Here is a 13,519-nt window from a genome sequence, read left to right as displayed (position 1 = left end):
CAAGAGAAGACAGTCTAAAGCTGCCACTCAAGAGGAGAACAAACCTCTCCAAGGTCACAAGGAAAGTGTGTTTCTTTTTCCTTCTGCATATCTGATGGTCTAGGCCATTGGCCATTAAGAGATCTATTTGGATCAGATGAATTTGGTGAGGTAGGCCCCAGTCTAAAACCATTTTGTCTTTTCCCCTCCCTTCTACTTCTGGGCAATGGGAGGGCTTCTGTGGTACAGAGAGAAGCTTATTTCAGCCCATATCATACTGGTAGTTGACTGGTACTCCAAGCACCCCAGCATTCACCTCCTCATTATCTGGGGAGAAAAGACATAAAGAATCCATCAGCACTTTTAATGGCTGATTTCTTTTCCCTATTAAATCAAATATAGTCTCCCTGAAGAACAGTTCTAATGCTTCAATATTAATATCCACTATTTGTTCAAAATTCTCTACTTCCTGTGTAGCTGGCACATGGGTTGGATGGATGCCCACTTATCAGTGCAAATGGGAAGGAAGGGAAGCACCTCTCTTCTGGGCTAATGGTTGTACTTGCTTTATTAAGATGAAGCTGAATGTTTTGGTGGATTGTTGTCAGAAAGAACAGCCTGGCATCAATTATGTGGAAACAAAAATCATTATATTTAGTAGTCATTGTCTAATTTTTAAATGGACTTTATTAAATAAACCCAGATAAAAGCTTCGTTCATTCAAGTACTTGGTACATTTACTGATAAATCATCCTGGCAGACCCATCGTGATGATGCAGTTCTGCTTGGAAAGAAACACTCAGTAAGTTCTACGTGAATTTTTTTCGGTCAGTGTGGCCAAATATGGAAATACTTAGGGTTTTTTGGGGGGAGGTGATAATTTCTTGGTGCTTTAGGATGTCAAGTTCTGTCGTCTCAGCGAAACGCTTGGCTATATGCTTAAACAGTTTCAAATGTGTGGTGGTGGTGTTCCTTGAGCAACATCTTGACCCTTTTCCCTGCAGCCAGCATAGCTGGCTTCTCTGTCACTTTACTTGAACAAAAATAGAAGGTTGGTTACTAAACAGAAGGTTGGTTACGAAACGTTGAGTTAATCCCTTACATCTGCTATCCGAAGTGTATAGATTTCTCTTCAATCAATGGTACATGATGCGAGCCCAGTAGATACCTGCCAGGAAATTAGCTATTAAATTTTGCCATTCAGAAGACTTAGGTTTGGTTGTTAGCTAGTACTTGACAGTCTCAAAGACATTCATTTACTAGTTTCTCTAAGTCACTGCATTTAGTTACACCACCAGAAAGTCATACCTAGATTGTATTATCTTCTGCTTTATGTTGGGTTAATACCAGGAAGGTACATTTGAACAACATTTTGGTATCTTATACAAAGTAACACAGGAAAATCATCGTATTAATTGATCTGATGTCCCTTATATAAAGAATCACATGATAAATTCCTGCTTGAAACCCGCATTGGAGAAATGTTAGTCTTTTTAGATGACTCAGTGTATTTTCTGAGATGGGAACTACACACTACAAATGGTTTTCTCTTTTTATTGTGAATACCAGGAAACTGAGAACTTATTTTAGTATGCCCTAATATCTTTAGGTGTCCTAATATCTTAAATTCTTTACTGGCTGTTTATCCATCTTTTAAATGTATATAGTACAGTTTTATAACTACTGCAAGTTTTTTGAAGAAAAATAGGAGCGCTCACCTCCTTAAAGAGGCTTTCTCTGGAGATTCAGTTGAAATCAGCTCCCCTCCCCTAGCCCCCTGACCAGTTTTTCTTATCGAAGCACTCTTCATTCATTGTAATTGTAATTGCATTGTGTTGCAATTATTAATTATTATTTGTTTCCTTGTTTATGTTTGTCTCCTCTAGACTTCAAACTCTGTGAAGACAGAGACTATATCTCTCTTTCAGAATGTTAGCCCTAGCTGATCCTAACACAGTAAATGCTCAATAAAAACTTGTTAAATTATGAATAAATTGTAGTAATCCTAGTACTATAAATCACTAAAGTCTTATAATACTTTAAACATCTAGAAATATTGTTGGGATATTACATTAGTACATGATAATTTGCATAATATTGCATTTGGCTCTTTTAAAGATGTATTTATTTATATTTTAGAGAGAGAGAGAGAGAGCATAAGCAGGGAGAGGGGCTAAAGAAGAGGGAGAGAAGCCTACTCCCTGCTGAGTGGGGAGCCTGATGCAGGGCTCAATCTCATGAACCTGAGATCATGACCTGAACTGAAACCAAGAGTCAGGTGCTTAACCCACTGAGCCACCCAGTGCCCCTATTTGGCTCTTTTAAAAGATTTATCATTTAGGTTTTTATAAACTCTCCCAGAATTTTTACAATAAGCAATCATTAACCTAAGATCAAAACAAAATATTAGAGAACTTAAGGAATCATTAGAATTCATAACTTAGTAAAAGTTTGGACAAATGTATAATGACATGTATCCATCGTTATGGCATCGCATAGAGTATTTTTATTTCCCTAAAAATCCTCTGTGATTCCCCTATTCATACCATCCTCCCAATCTCATGGCAACCACTAATCTTTTTAATGTCTCCATAGTTTTTCCTTTCCTAGAATGTCATATAGTTGGGACATACAGTATAGAGTCTTTTCTGATTGGCTTCTTTCATTTAGTAGTATGTGTTTAAGGTTCCCCTGTGTCTTTTCATGCTTGATAGCTCATTTCTTTTTTAGGGATGAATCATATTCCACTGTCTAGATGTGTGACAGTGTAAATATCCATTCACTTACTGAAGGACATCTTGGTTGCTTCCAAATTTGGCAATTATGAATAAAGCTGCTATCAATATTCGTGTCAGGTTTTTGTATGAACATGTTTTCAACACCTTTGAGTAAATACCAATTGCTGCATATGACAGATCTACTTTTAATTTTTTTATGACTCTCCATACTGTTTTCTATATGGCTGTGCCAATAGAAGTGTGTGGCTTTTTTTTTTTTTAATCAAGAGTTTAAGAGTTATTTTATTTTTTATTTTTATATATTTTTTAAAGAATACAAATAGAAGTTTATTATACAAAATTGAGTCCTTCATATTTCATAGTTCATGAAGGCTAAACAAAGACTAGGTTTTTTTTAAATCATTCACAAAAATTTCACTTTCACTCCCCCTCATCCCAACTATTAAAAAATGGCCTGACCAAATGTTATCAAAACAAACACTATAAATAACACCAAGTGCTTTAAAGACAACTCTCCCATATGTTATTTCTTGGTATAGGTGATCTTCATGGCATGTGACGGTGTGATTTTAAATCCCTGTAAAGCATCCCTGGCAGCTCCAGCCTGTCCATCATTTTCAAATTCAACAAAAGCAATGTCATGCCTCCCAGGTACCAAATGTATTTCCTTGAAGCCAGGAAACTGATTAAATAGCATGGATAACATCATCTCATTAGTCTCTTCTGGTAAATTATTGAGGAATAAAATATAGTTTGGAGGGTAATCAGGGACCTGAGGATTTGGTGTTGAATTTCCTTGGGTATTGGCTGCATTTGGTGTTCCCTGACCAGGCTTTTTGTTTGCAGTGGTCGCGGTCTGTTCCACAGTTTTTGCTTTTTTCTTTTCCTTCTTCTTTTCTTTGTCAGCAAAAGTGCCACGCATTTTAGATATTACATCCGAATCTGTTTTTGCATACTAGATTCGCATTGGTTTACCATAAAATGGAAATCCTTGTAACTGTCTCAAGGCATTTGTGGATGAGCCCAGTTCCTTAAAAATAACAAAGGCTTGCCCCCTCATCTTCATGGTCTTTAAAGCTACAATATCTACAACGTGGCCAAACTGAGAAAACAGGGCATACAGGGATCTCTTCAACTCTTCTTTTTTAATTTTGTCATTCATATTGTTGATGTAAATTGTATGATTTGGTCTGATATCCATGTTTGGAGTTAAACTGTTCAAACTGCCTGAGGCCTACGTTGGTCCCCTATTTTTATATTTTTTAAGATTTTATTTTTTATTTATTTGACAGAGAGTAAGAGAGAGAGAGAGAGCACAAGTAGGGGGAGAGGCAGAAGGAGAGGGAGAAGGAGAAGTAGAGTCCCCACCGAGCAGGGAGCCTAATGTGAGGCTGGATCCCAGGACCCTGGGATCATGACCTGAGCTGAAGGCAGATGTTTAACCGACTGAACCACCCAGGCACCCCTTAAGAGTTATTTCATTTAGTTTCTAAGCTTATGGGATTTATTGAAGGTATCTTTTTGTTAAGGTTTCTAATTTTATTGTGAAATGGTGGAGTACATAGTTTGTATGCTGTTGATTTTTTGGAATTTATTGAAGTTTCTTTGTAAGTTAAGTCATGATCTATTTCTGTAACTGTTTCAAGTATGCTTGAAAAGAATCTCTTTTTCCCCATGGCTTAATTTCCACATTCATGAAACAGGAAGAACTGAAAATGTCTGACTCCTTTGATTTTTGTTTTGAAATCTGCAGAACGAAAAGACCAGATTGAAAGACAGAAAAATACTACATTTGTTCTTTTTGACTCTTTATTTTGCAAACTAACAATGAGTATACAACTTGACACAACTAAACACAGTAGGGGAAAGAGAAAAAGGAAAATATCTGTCCTTCCTGAAAATAGATTTGTTACCACTGGGTAACAGGTGCTTAATCCTCTGTGGGGGCACATTTCCAGCCTACAGACAGAGAATAAACAGAGTGGAGGAGTAATCATCTGTGATAGTGATTCTGATCTGTGTTTGACTTTTTAGGCTGCTGTCCTTAGATATTTGTATTAGTGAAGCTGAACCTCTGGCGTGCTGCTCAGAAGTATCATTGTATGGTAATTAGTGGGGTGGTGATCCTGCAATGAGCTGACTGAGGGCAGTTGGCTAGTCAATCAGTCAGCCTAGTTGCTTTGGGGGCAACATGAATGCTCATCTAAATTTGCCATTGGAAGAGGAATTTAATGATCAGGGGCTTTCAGTCAGATCCTTAATAGCCAACCTCTTAGGTTGCTCACCATCTGGACTCCATGGCCCTCCGCTCCTGCACTAACTCTTCTCTTGCTGCCTCTTACACTCTTTTCTTCTCTTCTGTGAACTCTCATGGAACTCATTGTTGGCTCCCTGGACTCATCATCAATGTCTCCTTCTAGTTTCCAGAAGATCTCAAGCCTTTCCAAATAGAACATGTCATTAGGAAGTGTTTTAAGCTAGGTAGTTTTATATGGGTGTGCTTTGTGCCGTATGTTTCAACTTTAGTATATGTTTGAAAATTATCAAAGTTTATACTTGGAAAAATTACACCGCAAAGTCTGTAACCTCAGCTATTGCTAGTATCGCAAAAGGTCTGCACTTTATCTGGATGAAGGCAGAGAATGTTGCTAAAACCTGTCCACATACAAAAGATAAATCTTTTGCAGGAAAGGAAAGCAGTTCCAGAGAAGAGAAAAGAAAAAAAGAGGTAGAGAGTGAAGAGAGTACCAGGAACTCAGGAGTATCAAGTGGGAGGTGGCACCAGAATGATTTGTCAATATTTTGGCTGTCGTTAGAACAACAGACTCTTCACCATACATGGCCGTGTGGTAAACTGGGTATTGGAAAGGGCATGAAATTGGAAGGACCTGGTTAGAATTCAGGTTTGGCATATATTAGCTGTGAAATTTTCACTAGGACATTTGTCCACTTTGATTCCACAGTCTTCACATATGTAAAATGCTAATAATAGGGGTGCCTGGGTGGCTTAGTCTGTTAAACGGCTGCCTGGGATGGAGCCCCACATCGGGCTCCCTGCTCAGCGGTGAGCCTGCTTCTCCCTCTCCCTCTGTCTGCCACTCCCCCTGCTTGTGTGCACGCTCTCTCTCTGTCAAATGAATAAAATCTTAAAAAGATAAATGCTAATAATAATAATAATACTTGCCACCCATTAAAAAATTGTCACTACTGGTATAATAAAATGGTATATTGGTATAGTAACACTTTAAACTGGTTACAAAAATTAGAAGGTTTTGAGGAGGGAGGTTTAGAATTGCTTTCCATTGATTTGCTTACAAAGTTTTTAATCTTCCACTAGAGGTGTTGGTTGAGAGAACCTTTATAGAAATAATGATATTTGAGGTATTTTCCCTGCAGGTATTCGACTTTCTGCATGTATCACCCAATTGATTTAAAAGTGAATCAATGAATGTGTTTATTGATTGCCCCATTTCATAAAGGAGTTCAGGAATGACCCTCCTTTTGATATTCTTATATGTCTCTATATTTGGATCATGCATTTGTCTTGCTTTCCGAATGAAAAAATGTGGTGAACTCAGCAGGTCACCCCCCAGTAACATCCATTCTCTTTTTAGAATGTCTTTCTGTGCTTCAGAAGCTGGAAAACTCCAAACCACATGCTCCAGACACCCTTGCTGCAAATGTTCTGCATTTGAAATAGGTCTCACCAATTGCAAACATCAGAGTAAGATTTGCAGGTGCTGTTTTGATGTTGCTGGCAAATACAGCTGTGGAGACCTTGGGTTTTCCGCAGCAGTGTTTCAATGCCCAGTCACTTGATCTCTCTGTTGAGAAGAGATGGGGATAGGATTTCCCGATTGTGGTCAGTTAGGCAGTGTTGTCTAGGGAGTCATTCTCGGATGCCCAGGCCTCTTCCAGCCTTTCTAATGATTGTGAATATCCCCAATTCCCCGTGACCAATCCTTTTCTTTCCAGAGTAGCTAGCTGGTTGCTGTAACTGAATAATTTACTGACGTATAATCTCTTTGTGGGCAGGAACTCTTGTGATATAAGATATAAACGACGCTGCATTTTAGTGGAGGGAAACAAAAGACAGATAATTAAGTAAAAGTTTTAATAAGATGGTGTACATGCTACAGATAAAAACGAAGTTGGAAAAGGGATGGGGAGTGCAGGAGATGAATGTTGCAATTTTAAATAGTGGTCATGGAAGGCTACGCTGATAAGGTGACTTTTGAGACCTAACCATCTATTATGTCAGTTGTGTGCAAGACTGTGGAGTTCCTGTGTTAAAATACTACTTTCCTTAGGTAACACCCTAAGTGATGCTCTTTTCCATCTCCAGGCCGCTTTATTGTTTACCCACAGCAAACATGGCGGAAAAGGCTTCAGTCCGACACTTGTCCCCTCCCCCCAATAATGATGGCTACAGCACTTCCTGTGTTTGCCCTTAAGAAAGATGGAGACAACACTTCCTGTTCAGGGCTTTCGCCTTCAACAAAGATGGTGCTTATGGTACAGGTTCCCTAACAGTCTGGATTCCGGTTGCGGTTTCTTTCTTTCTTTCTTTTTTTTTTTTTAATATACGTGTTTGCAGACGTAAGTAACAGGAAATCAGAAACCCCGTATCCATTTTTTCTCAAAGGCCCCGCAAGGTGGAGTCTGTGGCCTGGGCCCTGCGTGGCTCCCCGCCCCCCCCTAATTTGTTCGCGGCATTTCCGAGCTGGGCCCGGGTTGGGGTGGCGGTGGGGATGCCGGGGGCCGCTACCCCTTCAGTCTGCTCTGAGGATCATTCCCAGCACCCACTTTTTACCTTGTCAGATTGCCCCGAAAATTCCTCCTAGTTCTTCCTGTTCGTAACACAACAGGACTTCAGCTGGCGAGGCAGGGAATAAAAAGCTCCAAATGGGCGTTGGCAGCCAAAAGTGCACACCCTTCCCCTCACCTGCCACCTCCCGGACTTCCCCGAGGGCTGCTCGAAGGAGTGGGGTCGGGTCGCCGGCCGGTTGTACTTTCCGTGGGGGCCTGGAAGCCCCATCTGCCGCCTCCCCCGCACTCCCCGCCGCTTCTTTACCGTCATATCCTCCGCACAAGCGCCCTCAAACTCGGGCAGTGGTCTTGAAAACAGGCCTTAAAATCGTGCGTGGCTACTGACCAGGGCTGGCGTGTGGACATTTTTTCCTTGTAAAGAAAAAAAAAATCCCCACTAAATGTTCCATACATGTGTGATCTGGGCAGTGTTGTGATAGAGTTTCGGGATTCTTAGAGGGCTGGGCTGGAGTCTGTGACCATATATAAGGTTTATTGTAGAGTCACACACAATAAATATTTTTCTTGGAGATGATAGTGTATAGGGCTTTTTTCTTAGGGGAAAAGAACCTTAACTTAGTGGTACCTACCGGTTTCTGGGCCCACTCCCATTGCTATGCAGGTTCAGCAAATGCCCGTGGTCAGAAGGGCACCCTGCATGCTTTATTGGCAATTTCCCTGGTATTGGGGTATATCTGATGAAGGCTATGTTAAAATAAAGCCACTGTTTCTTTTTAAGTATGTTAAAATGAAAAGCTGCTCTGTAATTTTCAGATCAAAGTTGCTTTTTAAGCAGGGTCCATGGCCCAGTTTTTTCCAAACCTCTTTATCAAGCAAGGAATGGAGCTAGGATTCCATTGTGCGGAAAGCAAAAATAGAAAAGATGATTCGTATTCAGCGTCGTTCATTATGTTCGGAAACATTCAAAATTACTTTGCTTTGGCTTAACAGCTGTGTACCAAACACCATGGCCTGGCACTCTGCTAAGGTTCCAAGTTGTACCTGACCTTAAGGAGCTTGCACCGCATGTAGGACACTGTCTTTAGTGGTTGGTGAGCTCCCTGTAATCTGAGCTACTATTTTGTCTTCTCCCAGGGAGAAATGGAGGCTAGAGACAAGCAAGTGCTTCGCTCCCTTCGCCTGGAGCTGGGTGCGGAGGTACTGGTGGAGGGACTGGTTCTTCAGTATCTTTACCAGGAAGGGGTCCTGACAGAAAACCATGTTCAAGAAATCAAAGCTCAAGCCACAGGCCTCCGGAAAACAATGCTGCTGCTGGATATCCTACCTTCCAGAGGTCCTAAAGCATTTGATGCATTCCTAGATTCCTTGCAGGAATTTCCCTGGGTTAGGGAGAAGCTGGAGAAGGCAAGGGAAGAAGCCATAATTGAGCAGCCTGCAGGTAGGCCTCAAAAAGATCACTGCAAACCAGGTGCAAAATTGTCGAAACTGTGTCCTTTGGATGTGAAGTTGGGGTTTTAGGCTGGGGGTGGGTAAGGAGTTTGGACTGAAGGCACAGGGTGTTGGAGGCGCAGGATGAGGAGGTGGAATTAGGAAGTGCAGGGAAGGAAGAATGAGCCATGATCGAGAGGGTGAGGAGGGAGGTCAGAGAATACATTTAGAAAATGCTTCCAGGGAAACTTGGCGAGTCACCTGGGAGGCATGTTCTCATCTGAGAGCCAGGTCATATCTCAGCGCTTGGCATGGGGAGCCATTTGGAAAGTGCAGATGGGAAAGCAGGCTTTAGGCTTACTGATAACTGATTTGTGGGGTGCCAGAGCTGCTGGAAAAGGTCAGCTTCATGAAGGAGGAGACAGCCTCTAGGAAGGCACGCCTTGCACCTGTTCCCTAGGCTATCCTGCATGGCCAAGGGGATTATTTCGAAAGCTGGTTAAGTAAGTTTTTAAAGGTTATTGATTGAAAGTCGGTCTTTTTTAGTTTGGCTTTGTTCAGACACCCAGAGCATTTACTGTTATAAGAATAGTAGTTTGGGGAGGGTCGCATTTTGATTTTAAAGAAAGTTAGAAGCTATGGAGAAGAGAAACAGTCCCAGTGCTACAAGCCTGGCTTGTAGCAGGAGGAAGATGTGATGTGAAACATTTTCCCTCTTAACAACTCCATGACTTTTACTGTTTTACAAAGCTGGGGGAGCAGAGAACTGAATTGCCTGAAAAAAAAAATCTATAAATAAAATAAAATTAATTAATTAAACAAGAAAATAAAAAAATAAAAAATTGAAAGTTGACTTTGCAAATTTTGGAACAGTTAGGAAATCAACATTCTCCGGAGATTTTGAAAGCAGTGATAGTTAGAACTCCTCTAGGACAGTGGTCCTCAGACTTTGTTGTTGCAGTTTTAAAAATACCAACAAAACTGGTTAAAAAACAAATGCCAGTAGTAAAAGACCAATTTTATTATTTTTGCCCCATGGACCTCATATTTTGTTTTTGTTTTGGGGTTTTCTTTTTCATGGACTGCATATTTTGAATGATTTTTCAGACCACAGTTACTAACTAATCATGATGAATCCTATTTTTATTAATGACATATGTCTGAATATCTGCTCTGCGTGAGGTAACCACTTAACTTAGGAAAGCTTGGTTAAATCCCAGGGGAAAAAAGCAAACACATTTTCATTTTCTAGCATGTCCAAATTACAGGTAAATGTGTTTTAGGCTTTTTGAAGTACTGAAAATAGCCATCCTTTCCGGGCCCCAGGAATTTTCAAGTTCGAGTGTCCTTACAAAATTAAATACTTCAGGTGTGTGAACAAATCCAAACTAAAGTATCTAAGACATTTCTACCACTTTACTGAAAGCAGAATAAATAACATAGACTGGGGGACACATTAAGAGAAGTATTAGGGTATCCAGTGTCTTTTCCTGGTATTTGACTTAGAGATTCCTCTTGGCACCAGATAGTTGGAAACAACAAAACAAGTGAACTGAAACCCCGTTACTACCAAAATATTTCATTTAATTTTACAATCATTTTGGGTGATGTAACTAGTCCTGTTGTATGTTGTTCATAGAGGTGTGACCCCATTTTAATTTTTTGTTTTATTTAGAGAACAAGAAAAAATTATGATGTTTTTTACCAAATGGTGAAAGTTACATGGAAGTTGAGGGAAAACTAGTTTGTTTTTTAAAGTAAGCAGAATGAAACAGTATAATGTGAGGAAAAATTGAGTGTGTCTGCATGAAAAATATTAATTTGTTAGTTCTGTGGAAGTGTTCAAATGGAAGGATAGGTTAGCTACTGTACAAATTTTAAGTACTCTTGTTTTACTTTTTGTCCGAGTAACACGGCTATTGAAAAATGTTTTGAAGAGAGAGTTTGATTTACATATGTTTCTATATACCTTCTGCAATGATAATAACATAAACTTAGTTTTAAAGTAAGTTTTGTTAATTATTGAGTATTTTAAGTAAGATTATAAAATACAAGTAAGGTATAGAGAATAATGGTGCAGTGAACATCTGTCTCCCCATCACTCAGTTTTAAAAAAATATATTACCATTGCCTTTGAGGACCCTGGGTGTTTCTTCTCAGGCCTACCTCAGCCCCAACCCCTACTTACTGGTAAATCCTGAATTTGAAGTTTATCATTCGCTTCTTCACTTTGTAGTTTTCTCTTTCATAAAAATCACTTTTAAAATCCACTTATGGAAAATCTGCAATACCATAAGTTTTAGCAAGATATATAAAGATACAAATAAAAAATATAATGTGTGTGAGAGAATAGGGGATGGAGGAAATGATAGACTTAATTTAAATTAATTAATTATTTATTTGGGATAAATAAACTTTCAGTATTTAATTAAGTTGATGGTGATATTTTAATTCTAAAATTCACTGGGAGTTAATTAATTGAAAACCTAAGTTTTTTTTTTTTTTTTGGAAAATCCTGGAGTGTCAGAGTTGAGATGCCTTCAATTTAATATTTCTGTAAAAAATGCAGATGGGTGCAGAGGTCTCTTTCCCAGGAACCCGTGCTTCTCCGTTGTTGTAAGAATAATTTTAATGAACTTTTAAAAAGACCATTTAAATTTTTACAAAGGCATTTTTGAATTTTGAGGAACTAAACTGTAGGAAGATGTGGTGCTTATGTATTATGTGTATGTTAACCTTGTCTGATCTTTTGCTCATTTTCATTGTCATTATTAATTAATTTGTGTAGATTGGTGGTCTCCTCTTGGGAGGTCTGAGAACCAATGGGCAGGAATGGCTTTCTCTTTGGTCAAAAGGCCAAAACTTCTCCAAGAATGAGCTGATTTAATTTTATTAAAAAGTGTTCTTGTTTTGGGCTTCTCAGAGAATCCTGGTTTCCTCTTTGCTTGTTTAATTTCTGTGTTTCACTTGTAAATTTTGAGTTGCCTCTACAGGCCCTATTTGGTGATAGATCCTACTTAGTTGCTTTTTATTAGAGAAGAATCCAGTTGTATCTTAACCTTCTCTGGTCTCTTAAACTCTACCCCCAACAAATCCCCCAAAATAAAAAAACACCTTAAACCTTTGGTTCTTTCAGAGCCTACCTAGCTGATGGGTCTTCCTATTTATGTTTTTTTAAAAAAAAGTCTAAGATGTTAATGCATAATTGATTTTGTGTTTTTCTCACCCTGTGAGGACTCTTATATTTTAGAAGAGAAATTCTGGCAATAAAATTACTTAATCCAGCTTGGCACTGCCGAAGGGACACTTCACAGTGTGTCCGTCGCTGGCCAAGGACGCATAATAGACAATAGATCAGCTGGCAATCGTCTGTGGGCTCCTGTCCGGTCTTTTAGGAGATGAGAACAGTGCTGAGTCTGGGTGTAGGCAGCATGTGCCTACCTGCTTGGCTTTCTACTGCTCATGGGCCCTGTCTGCTGACAGGCTCTCCCTAGTGCCTGAGCTAATCTGGGTCTGGAAAAGAGGTTTATGGCAGCCCTAGTGCCACCAGCTGGTGGGACTTAGCCTAAGTCATGGTGCGAGTGACTCCTGGGCCCCAGGACTCCCTGTTCCACCGTGCTGGCCCTGTTTGTGGGACTGGGTCTCTGCTGTGATTCTCACTTACCAGTCAGCCTGGCAGCTTTGCCTTTAATTCCAGTCTTACGTTAGGCTTGGGAGTTTTTTTCTCCCCCCCTTCTCTGTAGGCTAGATTCTGGCTTTACGTCCTCTTAGCCACTGGCAAGGATGAAGGACTGATGTCTTGGAACACAGCTCAGTGCCTCATATGTTAGCATCAGATGCCTGAACACTCTAGCCTCCTGAGGCTGTTTGCTTCAACTTTGCCTCAGCTTCAGCCGGTCCTCACCACGGACCCTATGCCCTGACATTGGCTGCCCTCACTGGTGCAGGATGCAGGGCTGGTCTGTTTTTCCTTCTATCCAAGGGCTCCAGGGCTCAGCCTGTTCCTCTTGGAGCTGACCTTGTGTGACCATGCAGAGGCACATCAGCTACTATCTCAAGATCTACTCTGGCTCTCAGATGTATACTTGGATGCATCTGAAGTTATGAGCAATAATGGCAAAAACCTTAGGAATTGTTAATAGGTTTACTGGAGAGATTTCTAACCTGGGATTCTCCAGTCATACCATGAATTGGCCCTACTCTGCGTATAATAAGTTCGGTGTTGATCTCAGTTCATCTAGCTTGTGGTCTCTCCAGGCACTTCTGCTGTGGCTGGGTAGAGTTCACTTTGTGGCATCCTGTGTACTCAAGAGGGAGTGGTGGGTCAGCATCCACGGTAAGACCCTTCCCTGTGGTAAGGGCAGAGTCTGCAGAGAGCCCCAGTGTGATTATCATACGCAGCCTGAGGACCAACTAGATACCAGGCACTAGGAAGTAAAGACATGTGAAAGACCTCCAGATCAGTTCAGGGGATTTATTTATTCATTGAGGAAATATTGAGTATTGACATCAGGTACTAGGGTGTTATGGGAAACAAAGCCCCAGCTCTTCTAGAGCTCACCATATGCTGTAGTCTGATGGGAATAGACAGAAGCGAATGCGTG

General features: G+C 40.3%; 2 protein-coding genes across 4 annotated transcripts in view; one reads left to right on the top strand and one right to left on the bottom strand.

Annotated features, from left to right (window-relative positions):
* Positions 1–3,080: 3,080 nt before the first annotated feature.
* On the bottom strand, positions 3,081–3,956 carry LOC113922880 (U2 small nuclear ribonucleoprotein B''-like). Its single transcript, XM_035721874.1, is given in 1 exon segment — positions 3,081–3,956. A coding segment is annotated over 1 exon segment (678 nt). The 5' UTR covers positions 3,919–3,956; the 3' UTR covers positions 3,081–3,240.
* A 3,230-nt stretch (positions 3,957–7,186) lies between these two features.
* CRADD (CASP2 and RIPK1 domain containing adaptor with death domain) overlaps positions 7,187–13,519 on the top strand; it is a 176,622-nt gene continuing 170,289 nt past the window's right edge. For all 3 annotated transcript variants that reach the window (XR_003520098.1, XR_003520097.2, XM_027595253.1), the window contains exons 1-2: positions 7,187–7,316; positions 8,622–8,925. Coding sequence is in view for 1 of the 3 variants with exons in the window: in XM_027595253.1 (XP_027451054.1) it covers positions 8,628–8,925 (298 nt within the window). In the remaining 2 variants the exon portion in view is untranslated. The remainder of the gene's footprint in view (positions 7,317–8,621; positions 8,926–13,519) is intronic.

The sequence above is a fragment of the Zalophus californianus genome, chromosome 9 (assembly GCF_009762305.2).
Source record: "Zalophus californianus isolate mZalCal1 chromosome 9, mZalCal1.pri.v2, whole genome shotgun sequence".
NCBI classification, from domain to species: Eukaryota; Metazoa; Chordata; class Mammalia; order Carnivora; family Otariidae; genus Zalophus; species Zalophus californianus.
The sequence above is the reverse complement of the archived record's forward strand: the minus strand, read 5'-3'. Positions and strand labels throughout refer to the sequence as shown.